Source organism: Siphateles boraxobius, unplaced genomic scaffold (genome assembly GCF_051911475.1).
Source record: "Siphateles boraxobius isolate OS27281-9 unplaced genomic scaffold, OSU_SipBor_1 71, whole genome shotgun sequence".
In the NCBI taxonomy this organism is placed as follows: Eukaryota; Metazoa; Chordata; class Actinopteri; order Cypriniformes; family Leuciscidae; genus Siphateles; species Siphateles boraxobius.
In genome coordinates this window covers 79575-93540 of record NW_027509199.1, presented here as the reverse complement: position 1 = coordinate 93540, position 13966 = coordinate 79575, and the positions used below count along the sequence as shown (strand labels likewise).

Here is a 13966-nt window from a genome sequence, read left to right as displayed (position 1 = left end):
CGAGCTCACAGTAATTGGGAAAGTGGATCTTTTTCTTTTGTTCCTGTTTTCAATTAGCACAGCTGGGTGGAGATCGTCCCAGAGCCATGCTGGGACACCGACTCAAACGCAGTTACAGTCCTCCGCTTTTATTATAACCTTTCAGATCATTTTAACATTTCATTTAATATTCTACAATATTATTGATCCTCCTGCATTGACACCATTATATCAGAACTGAACTGAGCTGGACGATGACATCACGGTTTTCTCCAGAGCGGCTATATATATGTAAAATATAAATTAACTAAATTAATAGCTTTTTTTACAACAGAAATTAACCATCACTGAACTTACTTAAGCTGGACTGTGGCGCTATTTTCTTCTGGAAAAAAAATTTGTTGCATTATTTTCCTGTTATCTTTGTAAAGCTGCTTTGAAACACTCTGTATTGTAAAAAGCGCTATATAAATAAAGGTGACTTGACTTTAGATGAAATGACCTTTGAGATACTTTTAAGAGTTTTGTGGAAAAGATAAACACCCTTGATCCCGTGGAGAGTTTCAGTTCCAGTTTGCACAAAAGGTTAAAACAATCAGTCAAAAGGTTTTGGTAACACTTTAGACATCCTACAAGATCTTGACCAAAAATGTATTCACCTCTATAACATCACAACTATAACATCACAACATGCATACATTTTTGGTCAAGATCTTGTATTGCCAATGCAAGAGTCCAGCACTCTGTAAAGTCTCCTCCAGCACATCCCAAAGACTTTCAGTGAGTTTAAGCTCTGGACTCAGAGGTTAAAATAATTCTTCATGCTCCTCCCAACCATTCTTTCACAATTTGAACCTGATGAATATTAACATGCTAGAGTAGAAACAGAATAGTCACTAAAATAATAAGCCAATCATAGCCTCTTCAAATTTTGCCTATTTAAATCCGGACAGAGACCTTTTTGGCTGGGCAGTGTATATATATTAATATGCAGAATAATAGTTGACGAAATAAAAAAAAACATATTTGACAAAAGTATTATCTTATACAAGTCAGCACTCAGGTAGATTCAAATCTTATAGATATCCAACACAGATTGTTTTCTTAAGTACGTGTGTGTGTGTGTGTGTGTGTGTGTGTGTGTGTGTGTGTGTGTGTGTGTGTGTGTGTGTGTGTGTGTGTGTGTGTGTGTGTGTGTGTGTCCGCGCCAGCTCCGTCTGGAGTGTGTTGAAATCACTATGGCTACAGACAGACTCACATTCCTGGAGTTGTGTTGCTGGACGCTGAACACATGCGGGTGAAAGGTGCTCTGTAATTACAGCATCAGACCAGGTGATCTGGGTAGGGGTCGTTATCTGTTCAAACAGGACATATCAAACAGACCGTCCCAGTTTTTCTATTAATAATTAATAGGTTTTAGTAACATCACAGATTGTTTCTAGTCATCCTCAGGTGGTATTAGGAGGGGGGGCATACTCTTTTTAGAGAGCATCTGATTGGACAAAATCTGTGGTTCAACATGAGTCATCAATATGTTTTGCGCCATTTTCTTGGAACAGAAAATCAGTCAATTTCAAAGGATAATAGATAAATGTTTTATGTAGATTACCTGGGATGTTTACAGTAAGCTCAGTGGCCACAACAGCTGATTCTTCTTCTACACTCATTTTTTTTTTATTTAAAAAGAAAATACTGAATATTTTAAATGTTATGTCAAATGTTAAAATAGCAATGTAAAAAAATATAATTTTTTTCATACTGCATGAATTGAGGCTGTTTGTGTGTGACTCACAGGCTCCAGAGATCATTGGTGTAGACCCTCTGTCTAAACCCCATCACAGACGTTTGCTCATCGCACTGGATGCGGTCTTAAAACTGCATCCAGTGCATTATTTTCTGGGGAAAATAATCCCAGAAGTCTCCTTGATTGCCCCTCTTTAGATATATACATGAGATTAAATCAAGACTGAGACTAAATCAATCACTGTTGCAGTGTAAGCATGTTTGTTGACGTGGACTTGGCCCATGACAAGCGCTGGAACTATACTTGTGTGTGTGTGTGTGTGTGTGTGTGTGTGTGTGTGTGTGTGTGTGTGTGTGTGTGTGTGTGTGTGTGTGTGTGTGTGTGTGTGTGTTATTTTCCACCGCTAGCACACTAACAGGAAGAGCGGGAAGCTCCGCTCAGAGATGTTGTGTCCATCTGGCTACTGTGAGTGTGTGTCAGTGTTGTTTCAGCCTGTGTGTCACCCCTAATCCACCACCAAGCCATTGTTTCTTTGAGATGTGTGTGTTTCCTCTGCAGACAGCATGTGGCTCGTACACAAACATGGCCGTGCGAGAACCCAAGCGTCAGCTACCCCTGTGCCTCATAATCTCTGCTTTATTTTTCCAAACTAGTTGAGAAAATAATTTCTGAAAAACTATAAACCGTATCGTTCAACCTTAGACTGGGTAGGGAAAAGTACAAATATGGGGGCTCGCCCGGGTCGTAATATTTTTATGAAATGGGTTTTGATTTGATTGTTAATTATGATAATAGACTCTTTTTTTCTATACAAGTCTATACAATGAATAGTATGTGTTAATGATGTTCTTAGTCTTTCCTTCCTGTGACATGTGGCTCAGAGAGAAGCTACTTTTAATACCTTAGAGTTAATGTTGAAATGCCACATACAGTTAAAGATATCGATACAATTCCAACCAAAATACCAATAATAATCAGGGGGAAAAAAGCATAATGTGAGACTTTAAATTATAAACAAGACAGGGAATCTTATTTTGAAATGTCTGTGCTGTACTATTGCCGGCTGCTAATTCTAAAACATACTTAAAAAAATGAAATATGCACTCAACCATCTACAACATATTACAATATAAACACCTAGAAAGGCTTGGCATAAATGTGCTGTATTCGCTGATTGCTAGCTCCTCTGAAACTTTTGAAACATGGAGCCCTTATATTTATTTAACCACTTGTGGCTTATTTTTTGTTATGCCGCTAGTCCTGTTAAACTCTACAAAACGAGAGAAAGCAAAAACTGCCATTGACCAATTGTAAATAAATTTGTTTGCATTAACAATAAGCTGTTAAACAGCTGTTCTGCTGCACATATTAGCTTTAGCATGTGGGAAGATGGGCCTCAAATTTAAGGGGCCCAACCCACAGGTGCAGGACAGCTGCCCCACCCAGACCCCGAAGACCCCCGAGGGCTCGTTCCTTCTCTCCTTCAGAACCCGAAGACCCCTGAGGGCCCGTTCCTTCTCTCCTTCAGACCCCGAAGACCCCCGAGGGCTCGTTCCTTCTCTCCTTCAGAACCCGAAGACCCCTGAGGGCCCGTTCCTTCTCTCCTTCAGACCCCGAAGACCCCGAGGGCTCGTTCCTTCTCTCCTTCAGACCCGGAAGACCCCCGAGGGCCCGTTCCTTCTCTCCTTCAGACCCCGAAGACCCCCGAGGGCTCGTTCCTTCTCTCCTTCAGACCCGGAAGACCCCCGAGGGCTCGTTCCTTCTATCCTTCAGACCCCGAAGACCCCCGAGGGCTCGTTCCTTCTCTCCTTCAGACCCCGAGGGCCCGTTCCTTCTCTCCTTCAGACCCCGAGGGCCCGTTCCTTCTCTCCTTCAGACCCCGAGGGCTTGTTCCTTCTCTCCTTCAGACCCCGAGGGCCCGTTCCTTCTCTCCTTCAGACCCCGAGGGCTCGTTCCTTCTCTCCTTCAGACCCCGAGGGCTCGTTCCTTCTCTCCTTCAGACCCCAAAGACCTTCATAAATCTAAAAACAACTAGCCTATCTCTGTTAATGAACACCACTGTTAATGTGTTTCACGCAGCTGGGGTCTCTTAAACCACAACTGATAGTTAGGTTTAAAAAACACGAGTTATGTTAAAATATTTTACTTCAAGGTTTATATTCTGGGAAATTTAACATTTGGAAAAAATTCTACAAACAGCTTATTAAAGAAACACAATTATAGTTAATCAGAAGGATTTTTAAGGACAAAACTTTGAACTTTAGCACTTTAAAATAATCTTGTCAGGACTAAAAAGTTCCCCTAATTAAAGAATCTTCCTCATATATCTTCCTCATGTATCTTAAACTCCCTCACAACTCGTGCTGAGAGATCAGAGCAGCGCATGGACACATTTCTTCCTGTTCTGCCACTGCGTGGCCTGACATCAGCAAGAAGTAGATAGTCTTCCCAGCGGAGCATGAATACTTCCAGTGAGTCACTCTCTGATTGAGGCTTTGTGTATTTTGTGACTCATTTGGCCACAAACTGCCATGTTTGGTCCAGTTTACAAGTGTACAAACAAGCAGGTGTAGTTGATGAGGCGCATATTTTAGATTAATTTTTTTTTTTTTAAAGATCCGTAAAGAATGTAACCAACCAAGGCATACGTTAATTAGGGGAAAATGTGTCTTCATGTCACCAGCGTGAAAATGTAGACATGTTGCTGCCCTCGAGTCATTCATTCTATAAAAATTATGTAATTGAATCTATAGATCTTTTAGGCCCAGATTTTTATATTGATTGCTTGGTCATAATTAAGGTTTAAGTGTGATTGTTGACTATACATATTTTCTGTACTATATTAATCAATTAAGTTTGTCAAAAATACTATAACAGTGTTGCATGAAGAAACATTTTCAGCAGGACTGGTCACATTTATATACTCCATTGCTCAGTAAAATGTTGTGGGTGGAATCCAGTAATTTCGTTCTGGAGTTTCACAAGGCCGAAAAACATTCCCAACGCTGATTTTGTTTGTGTTCAAGCTGGACAAATTCGTTATGTTGACCAACAGAACACTACTCGGTGTGAAAGTGACTTCTGTATGAGCTGTGCTTCATACGTCACTACACTACTGACAATGGAAAATTTCCACAAAATTTCACCAAAATGTTGCTAATGTAGCCGCACCTTAAGAATGATGAAATAACTTCATTATTTTTCACATTGCAATAATACTTAAATACTTTTTTTTTTTTAAATACGTGACTAAGAACTTCCCAGGATAAATTAAGGACGGAATTAATTTTGGGTTGCATTTAAAATGTAAAATGCAATTGACGTGATATGACTTCACGCTCAAATTCAGTGTATATAACAAATTTAAAGCTAAGTGTTTATAGTGTAACATAGCAATCTTCTATTGGTCACATCATTTCAATTCGCATGTCTTATTTCAGCAAACTTGAAATTTCATACAGAGCAGAATGTGAAACTTTTTCACATGAGATTTGAACGAAATGGTGTGACCTCCCCTTTAGCTTTGCAGGTGATCAACTGGTGGTCAATAAAAAGCCTCCTGATAACCACATTTTGGAGCATAACCAATGCTGTACAAGACTTGAATTTCATTCATCATTTACCGTGTCCTGCAGATCTACATTCCTGCAGAGCTCATTTCCGATTCTAATGAAACACACCTGAACCAGCTCATCGAGGTTGAAAATGTCAGTCAAGGTTGAGATCCGATCTCACCCCTGAACTAGACAATAAAGCCCACCTGATAATGAAAGAAACGTTAAACTGGTTCACTGACTGAGGAACACTGGGATTGTCATTCAGCAACCGCCTGGCTGGCGCTCGTGGCCTTGCAAGAAAAAATGCAGAGGAGCCAGAATTTCATGTAGCTGCAGCTTTGAAGGGTTCACTGAGGCTGGAGGAGTGTCGAGCTGAGGAAACACACTACACCTGTTCCTTGATTCACGAATCGCAGCGTTTGTTCATGCTGGACGTTTGGAGGCGTGACGTTTAGTTACAACTGCAGGTCAAACAGCTGAGCTGAGTCCAGCCATGGCTTGAGTTGAACGGTTTAAGTCAGATTCTTATATCTTTAGCACAAGAGTTAGAAAAACATCAGACCACCGGAGAGAAACACTCTTGCATCTGGCTATTTGGAGTAACTGACTTAAAGTAGCAACATATATAGTTTTGTTGGTTGTATTTAGTTTAAATTTGTCTGTTCAAAATGCTGTCAGCCAAATTGACATCATCTAATATTGTTTGACATCCAAAATTTTGCATTTTCTTGCAAATGTTTTTGCGTTCCTCAATGAATTTTGCACTCACTCACAACACTTTTGCCTTTGCTTGCTAAACTTTTGTTTATGGTTGTAAAACTTTTGTTTTTGATTGTAAAACGTGTGCGTTCCCCCGAGTAAGTTAACATTTGCAAGTTCGCAAAACCTTTGCATTCACCCAAGGGACTTTGTGTTTGTTCCCAAAGAACTCAAGAATTTTGTGAGCTGAATATTTTTGTAGGGAAAGTGAAAGATGGTAAAGGACAGGTGTGCCCAAACACACCTGAACAAGCGAATCGAGGTCTGAAGGACCACTAGAAAGATACAGGCGGGTTAATATCAGGGTTGGAGCAAAACTTTGCAGGACTGTGGCTCTCCAGGACCGATGTTGTTCGGATCCAGCGACAATCCAATTGCAATTATCACATTTTACTATTACTGTTATGCATTACTATGTTTTGGTGAATTCTTAAGAATGAGCGATCTTATTTGTATGATCTGCTCTTGCTCTGAAGGCTAGGTTTAGGGGTGGGGTAAGGGGTTGACCTTCATGCTTAGTTTATTTTTTTGGTTGATTTTTTTTTTTTTATTACAAATTGTAAGAATCCAAACAACTCAAAGTTGTTTGGACTCAAAAAATAACTGCTTTTTCTCATGAGATCGGGTTGCCTTCAGAGCATATTTGAATCTAGCATTGTCTCAGGGTTAGCACAGGCAAGCATCATTCACCAAAATCTAGCTCTCTAATATTGTAGGTTAGGTACCATTTTGTGAGCTCCAAAGCACTGATTATATATTTTTCTCCCATCTCACTTTTACCCCATAACCATGTCCTTTTAGTTGCTCTGGCGAGCTTCCCCAACACTGACGCCGCTGTAGTTCGACACGGCCAAGAAATCAAAATTTCCTCTGAAAGATAGTTGGGTTCCTTCTAAATGGGTTTTAGAATAGATTGAAGGATTAGGCTAAAATGCCCAACATGGAAAATCACCAAGTGTTCCTAGAGTAGTTCTGATTTGCTTGACCTCCTGAACACTGTAAATGCCCTTCTGCAGAAGTGTGTTTAATGTGAACATTTGCTGTTTTTCTTGTGCAGCCACATTGAGAAGATCACCACATGGCACGACCCCAGGAAGAACCTGACCCCCTCGGTGACCCAGATGGGTCTGCACAATCAAGCCTCCACTAACGCCAACATACAGCAGCGCTCCATGGCCCTCTCTCAACCCAACCTCGGTGAGTGTGAACGCCATCCCTATTACTCATGCAAACACACTCGTTCTCTTGAGCTGTTTCAATCAGCTGGCATGGTGTTCGCTCCAACGCTCGATGGTCCATGACATCCACACACACATCTAATATCACAGCTCTGATGTGCTAGCATATATTTCTTCTTTTGATTTTAGAGGTGTGTGCTAAGGCAAGCATCTCTATTATTACGCTCATAGGGTTAGAGATTTAAACAGCTCCGAGTCTTAAAGGGTTTTCTCTTCATAAGTAAATTCTGTCATCATTTACTCACTCTCATGTTGTTTCATAAGACAAATGAATCAAACTTTAGAGGTTCCTTTCAGTCCCCCCATTGAAAGTCCAAGTGTTGAAAAATTAATCCATGTGAATAAAGCAGTTTAATCCATACATGAATAACACCACATATTACCCATAAAACCACATAGTAACTTGCTAAAAACCCATGAGAAGCTTTCCGAAATCGCCTCCTCTACCCTTTTATAGGGCATTTGTAGTGGTGGCTGAAACCATGGTGGACAGTTAAGTGCACTCATTCAATCCCACAAGTATCTGTATCTGATGTACACTCAGCTGCTAGGTAATAAGCCAGGGGTGTCAAACTCACCCCTCGTCATGCACATTTACTTCAAGAATATACAAATCTAGTCAGCTTTTTGGGCTAGGTACCAAACAAAGTGTTTCATCCAGCAATTTCTTACTTTAAGTATTTGTTTATGACATGAACACTATTTGTCATGTGTGTATAACAGCACACACATCAATCTGTCTGTTGAGCAGTGGCTCTGAATGTGTAACTGCTCCTTTTGAGGGCTCAAAGTCTCCCAGCTGACAGATCTGAAAGCTTTTAAAGCTGTCGTACTGTATGTGAGGCACTTTGTTCAGTGTCTGCTCTGACTCTGTCAGTACGCTAAATGACTTCCAAATGTGCTGTCTTTGTTTGCCCCCCCCCCCCAAATCCTGATTTGTGATGAAATGGAAAAAAAGGTGTGCCTCTGCTTTGTTGGCAGCCGAGAAACAGATTCCAGTGAAGGGGGGTGGGGGGGATAAGAGCGAGACGAAAGAGTTTGGAGGGAGAAAGACTCCTTCCAGCACATACAGTATCTCAGCGTATAGAGTTACAGTACACACGACAAAGTTTAGTCTGCAGTCACAGGAAGTAAAGATATTTAATAAAAGTTACAATACTTGACTCCCAAACAAAAACTGACCTCCCAAAAGAACATGTCCAGTGTGTGTATTGCAATAAAAAATATCAAAAAGTTTCCAGTGTGACCGTAGCACGCATCATGAGTTATAGGCAGCGCTGGTGATGACATCTCACCGCACTGGATGTGAATAAAGCTGCTCAGCCTGAAATAATGAACTGTGTGTGTGTGTGTGTGTGCGTGTGTGTGCGTGTGTGTGTGCGTGTGCGTGTGTGTGTGCGTGTGCGTGTGCGTGTGCGTGTGCGTGTGCGTGTGCGTGTGCGTGTGCGTGTGCGTGTGCGTGTGCGTGTGCGTGTGCGTGTGTGTGTGTGTGTGTCAGCCAACCTGCTACACTCGTTCAAACGGCCGTTTTCCTCCCTGATCTTCTGTAATCTCAACCATTCATTTCTGCCTTGCACGATCTTCTGATGACTCAACCGGTCTTTTTTCTGTGTTTTTTTTTTTTTTTTTACATGGCTGTGTCATCCATTTTGGCTCACTAGAACAAGTTCAGAGGACTCACAATAGAAAGCCGTGACTCAGACCTGGCCCCTTCAATCCCACAATGCCTTGTTCTTCCTCTATCCCTGGCTTTTTTCAGTCTCTGGGAACTTGAGGGGCAACAGATTTCCTCTATTCTTAGTTTAGACCAGCTCGAGCCTTCACCTGTTGTGTGTATTCACGGTTGGCCCCCCTCAAAATTTAGGGATTATAGGTAATTGACAGTTGACACTCTAATGCGGGGCCTAAGGTCCTGTTTTTCCCAGTCTTTTCCACTCTTATTAGAACTCTATAGTTTGTTCCGTATCTTTTTCTCCTTGCAGTTGATAACAATGGACATATTGCATCACACTCGTTTTACAAGCAGCTGTTCTGCTTTTTTAGCTCTTAAGCTGAAATTAAGCCCAGCATGAATGTGTGGTTTGGGTCAATGATGTGACGCCCATTTTTTAATGTATTTAAACGTACATTAAAACATGCAGTTCATTCATACAGTGAATATACATCTTAAACGATGAGGATGTTTTTAAATTTGATACATAAATTATGTCATAGAGATGTTTCTGTTTATTTGACTTTTTTATGACAAAGCAAGGTTGTAAAATGTGCCACCAAAACTTACCAAAAACTTAATGAGATTGATTGAATAATAATTTAAAAATAATTTTAAAAAACTTGTCTCGAAAAATATGTTTAAATAAATTGTATTACTTTTTACTTGGTTACACCTCATGACATTATTGAAAAAGTTAGTACATTTAAACTTTTCTTGAAAATTGTATAATTAGTTTTTTCACATCCTTGGATTTTATTCATTTGGATTTGATTGGATCTTGAAAACTGGTCTGTATTATATTTTATAATATTGGACACTGCTATTTGACCCTGGCCACATCAACAGAAAAGCCAATTCATTTTAGGGCTAAGTAAACCTTAAACCACTACACTGTCAGAAAAAAGGACACATAGCAGTTTGGCGCTGGGCCAGTACCCTTAAAAGGACAATTTTGTACTTTTTTACCCATAAAAGGTGTTTATTTGTATTATGTACCATTAAGGTGTATGTCCCTTTTAGGGGTAAATAAGGTACAAGTATGTTCCTTTAAGGCTCCTGCGCCAGTGACACATTTAAGTAGTGCCCTTAATGAAGCGCTACTCGTCTGCGGTCATCGCTCTGAACTGGGTCAGGCTGCCGGCTGATCTCGAGCTGTTGTGCTGTTGCTGAACAGGACAGTTGCCCGAGGCTTGGGAACAGGGAGAAACTTACTTCATTGACCACAAAACCCAGAGCACCTCGTGGCTGGACCCGCGGCGGGGTAAGTACTCCCTTCTCCAGTTCCCGGAGTCCAATCAGCCCATTAGCTTGATCCAGTCGTTTAATTCTTCCACATCCGCCCCACTCAAATCCCACAGTCTCATTCTCATTCACAAAACAGCTTTCCTTCAAAAATATAGAATTATGTGCCATTCATTGACCCCCGTTTCCAATACTGCCACTAATCTAAACCCACAGTATGATGAAAAGGCATGAGGGTGTTGTTCTAGTGCTGTGACTAGCATGTGTTGTTGACATCACTGCTGAGTGTAATGATCCACAGATGATTTGCGCTAACACTCAATGCTAATACTGAGATTTGCGCAATACAACATGCTAATACTCGTTGATTGTCATTATTGTCTGTTGGTCTGATCAGTGATCATTTCCCTTATAAAAACTCAATGATCCTTGATGACCATTTCCAGGGACAATTAAAATTCTGTTATCATCACACCCTCATGTCTTTCCAAACGTTTGTGACTTTCATTCTTCTGCAAAGCACAATTTGAAGAGTTTTTAAACTATTATCTTCCATATAATGGAAGCCAATGGGATCTAAAACAACATTGGACCACATTGACTTTCATTGTGGACAAAAATTAGTTTTGGAACAACATGAGCGTGAGTAAATGATGACCAAATGTTCATTTTTCGATGGTACTAAATGTATTGTTTTTGCGAATGACCTACAACTGAATGTCTAATCTAATCATTTGTATTTTTTTGGTGAAAATATATGTAAAGTTATGGCTGGCTGACTGACATGTCATGTTCCTTTAGCCTGTAAAATAAATATTAGAAATAACCTGTGCTCAATATGTTGTTTAGTTTACCCCATAAAGTTGGGGAACATTTTCATCGAGTTTCAACCTACTTTTGTTCATAATTCTAGACATTAGTTACTGTCAAAATATTAGATTTTCACTATATGAGTATTGTGAGCAAAACAATTCACATTAATGATATTATCGCATATTATCTCTAAAAAAAATTACATATAAATGTTCTTTTTTTAAAAGATATCAGAAGAGTAGTATCACGGTTATTGCCGATTCTGGTATGCAACACCCCTAGTGGACATAGAGCTCAGACAAATATACAAATGTCCTTCAGTGTCTTTATGATATGGTATATAAATATTCAACATAAGAAGCAATAGTGACACATATGGACCCACTTTACAGTCTTTAATTACTATGTAACTTTTAAATTAATAATTTGATACGATGCACTCATTGTGTAAATATTTTTTTTTTTACATTGTACTTATATATATAAAAAAACTGAATGTAATTATTTTCTGGAATTGACATTTGTAATTATGCTGTTGACCCGACACCTACCCTTAACTCGCCCTTAAACCTTAACCTACCCATACCACCAAACCAAAGCAGAAAAAGTATAAAAATAGACACCTTCTAATATAAAGTAATGTGATTGGAGTGAGATATGGGGTTTGTTATCAAAGACTATTGATTACGAGCTCTTGTTGAGACAGGATGTCCTTTTAAATCTCACAGATTTTTGGGACTGGAAGTTTTTTCCTTTCCTTTTTCCTTGTCGTTTTTTGCTGACCCTGTTAGACAGCTGATGCCGTTTCTGGGAAATCAATGAAACAAGAAGTTCTTTGTGGTGTGGCTTTAGCAACTCAGTCGACTCTGTCCGATCTCTCTCTCTCTCCTCTCGTTCACGGACCTCGTCCGCTCCGCATGTGTTTTCCATCATGGGGGTTGTTGTGACACTCAGTGGTCTGGAAGGCAGTGCATGTCGGACGCCTCCAGAGCCTCGGTTCACATCTGGACCAGCAGCTCACACTGGAACAGAGAGTAACCCAGAGTCAGGCACATCTGTTGGACTCAGACACCTTTATTTATATAGCGCTTTACACAATGCATATTGTTTCAAAGCAGCTTTACAGTGGTAACCTCTAGATAAATGGCATTTAAAAGTAAATGTCCGTGTCACATTTGACCTTAAAATCAAAGAAAAGAAATTGTATTTTGCAATAAATTTTTTAACCTATTTTTAGTACTATTTATTATTTGCGTTGAGACTACATTTTCCTCACAATTATTGGTTGAGTTTCTACACCTCAGACAACACCGAACAGAATAATTCCTTTTTATACGAAAACAAATTTGAAGAAAGTTAGAAAATTTGAGTGTTACAATTTGCATTGTACTTACTCAAATAAGTACTGAGTAATATTAATTAACTACATGTACTAACTATAGGGTTAGGGTTTGGTTTAGTGTTAGTTACTCGTAATTACCCATAATTTACTCTAAATACTATAGTAAGTGCATGTTGTTACAAGTAACTACGTCACCTAAAAATAGTGTTACCAAATATTCTGTCATTTTTTACTCACCCTCATTTTGTTCCAACCATGTAACACTTTCAAGTTTCAAGTTATTTTAATGAAACCTGAGAGATTTCTGTCCCTCCATTAAAAGTCCATTCCACCGAGACTTTCAAGCCTCAAAAAGTTCATGAAACCATCATAAAAGTAACCCATGAATCGAGCGGTTTAATCCAAGTCTTCTGAAGATACAGTCACTTTATATGATGAACAGATTTTATACAGGCTTTTATTCCCATCACAAACAATGATTAGCAAACATACATCGAGCAAATGCATAGGTTGACTGAAGCCCAAACCTCACTGGTTCTCCTGCATCAAGCAAGCATGTTTTGGTGGAATGGGCTTTCAATGGAAAGACAGAAATCTCTCAGGTTTCAAAATATTGTCATTTGTGATTTTAAGATGAACAAAAGTCTAATAGGTTTGGAACAACATGATGGGTAGCAATAGATTACAGAATTTTCCTGTTTGGTTGAACTATCCCTTTAATTGTCATGGAAAATAATATCACAATGCAAAATATCTCGATGGCAGTAAAAATAGTTGATGACTTCAGTGACAGAAGTAAAGTCTGAACTAGCGAATGTCTCCTCTTCATCTTACCATATAAGGCCGTCTTTGCTTCACCTCATCTGCTCGATTGCCAAATCCTCCACCCCATCCATAAAAAAATACCTTTTGAAGATCTTTTCCTTGTAAATAAATGTTCGTATATCTTTTAAATAAAGCAAACCGTCCTCAGCTCCTGCGTAGTTATGACTGTGGCGTTTATTACGAGTTTTTGGTCAGTTGCTTGTTTGTGTACATGATGCAGATTTGTTTATGGTATCTCTTGACATTTTGACCTGGTTTATCATATTCCACACCCAGTTGGATGGTTAACGTGATGTCTTCCTGTTCGCTGGACAATTGATGGCCTGAAAATGTCTATAGCAAGTCTGAAGAATTACTGCATGTAGTCTAACAAGGAAATTGGTTAAGTGCCAGTTTTAAGCCGTTCTCTTGTGCATTATGTAACCCTCTCCAACAGAAATCCATTTATAGTAGAACTGTGAGACACAGAGGGTGATGTGCTTCAACCTTTTCCACCCAGTAAGTTTGATTGAGTCTTTTACACATTTAAGAAGATGTGGGTCCTGTGGAGATATGTAGGATTGGGGGATTTGAACAAACAGACTTCGAACATGATATTTCAAACAAGCCATTTGTTGATGAAAAGTGTGCTATCACTTATTCTATTACTTATTGAATTATTTTACTTTAAAGGAGGAAGCCATACCTTTAGACAAGAAAATTATAGAGATGGGCTCTTGGGTCTCGGCTCTTTTGACTTGGGCCAGCAGTTTT

At 39.5% G+C, this 13966-nt stretch overlaps 1 protein-coding gene across 2 annotated transcripts in view; it reads left to right on the top strand.

Moving 5' to 3' along the window:
• Window positions 1-13966, top strand: part of LOC143724279 (WW domain-containing transcription regulator protein 1-like) — a 57547-nt gene that overhangs the window by 27689 nt on the left and 15892 nt on the right. For both annotated transcript variants that reach the window (XM_077217256.1, XM_077217255.1), the window contains exon 2: window positions 7097-7236. In XM_077217256.1, the coding sequence (XP_077073371.1) occupies window positions 7097-7236 (140 nt within the window). The remainder of the gene's footprint in view (window positions 1-7096; window positions 7237-13966) is intronic.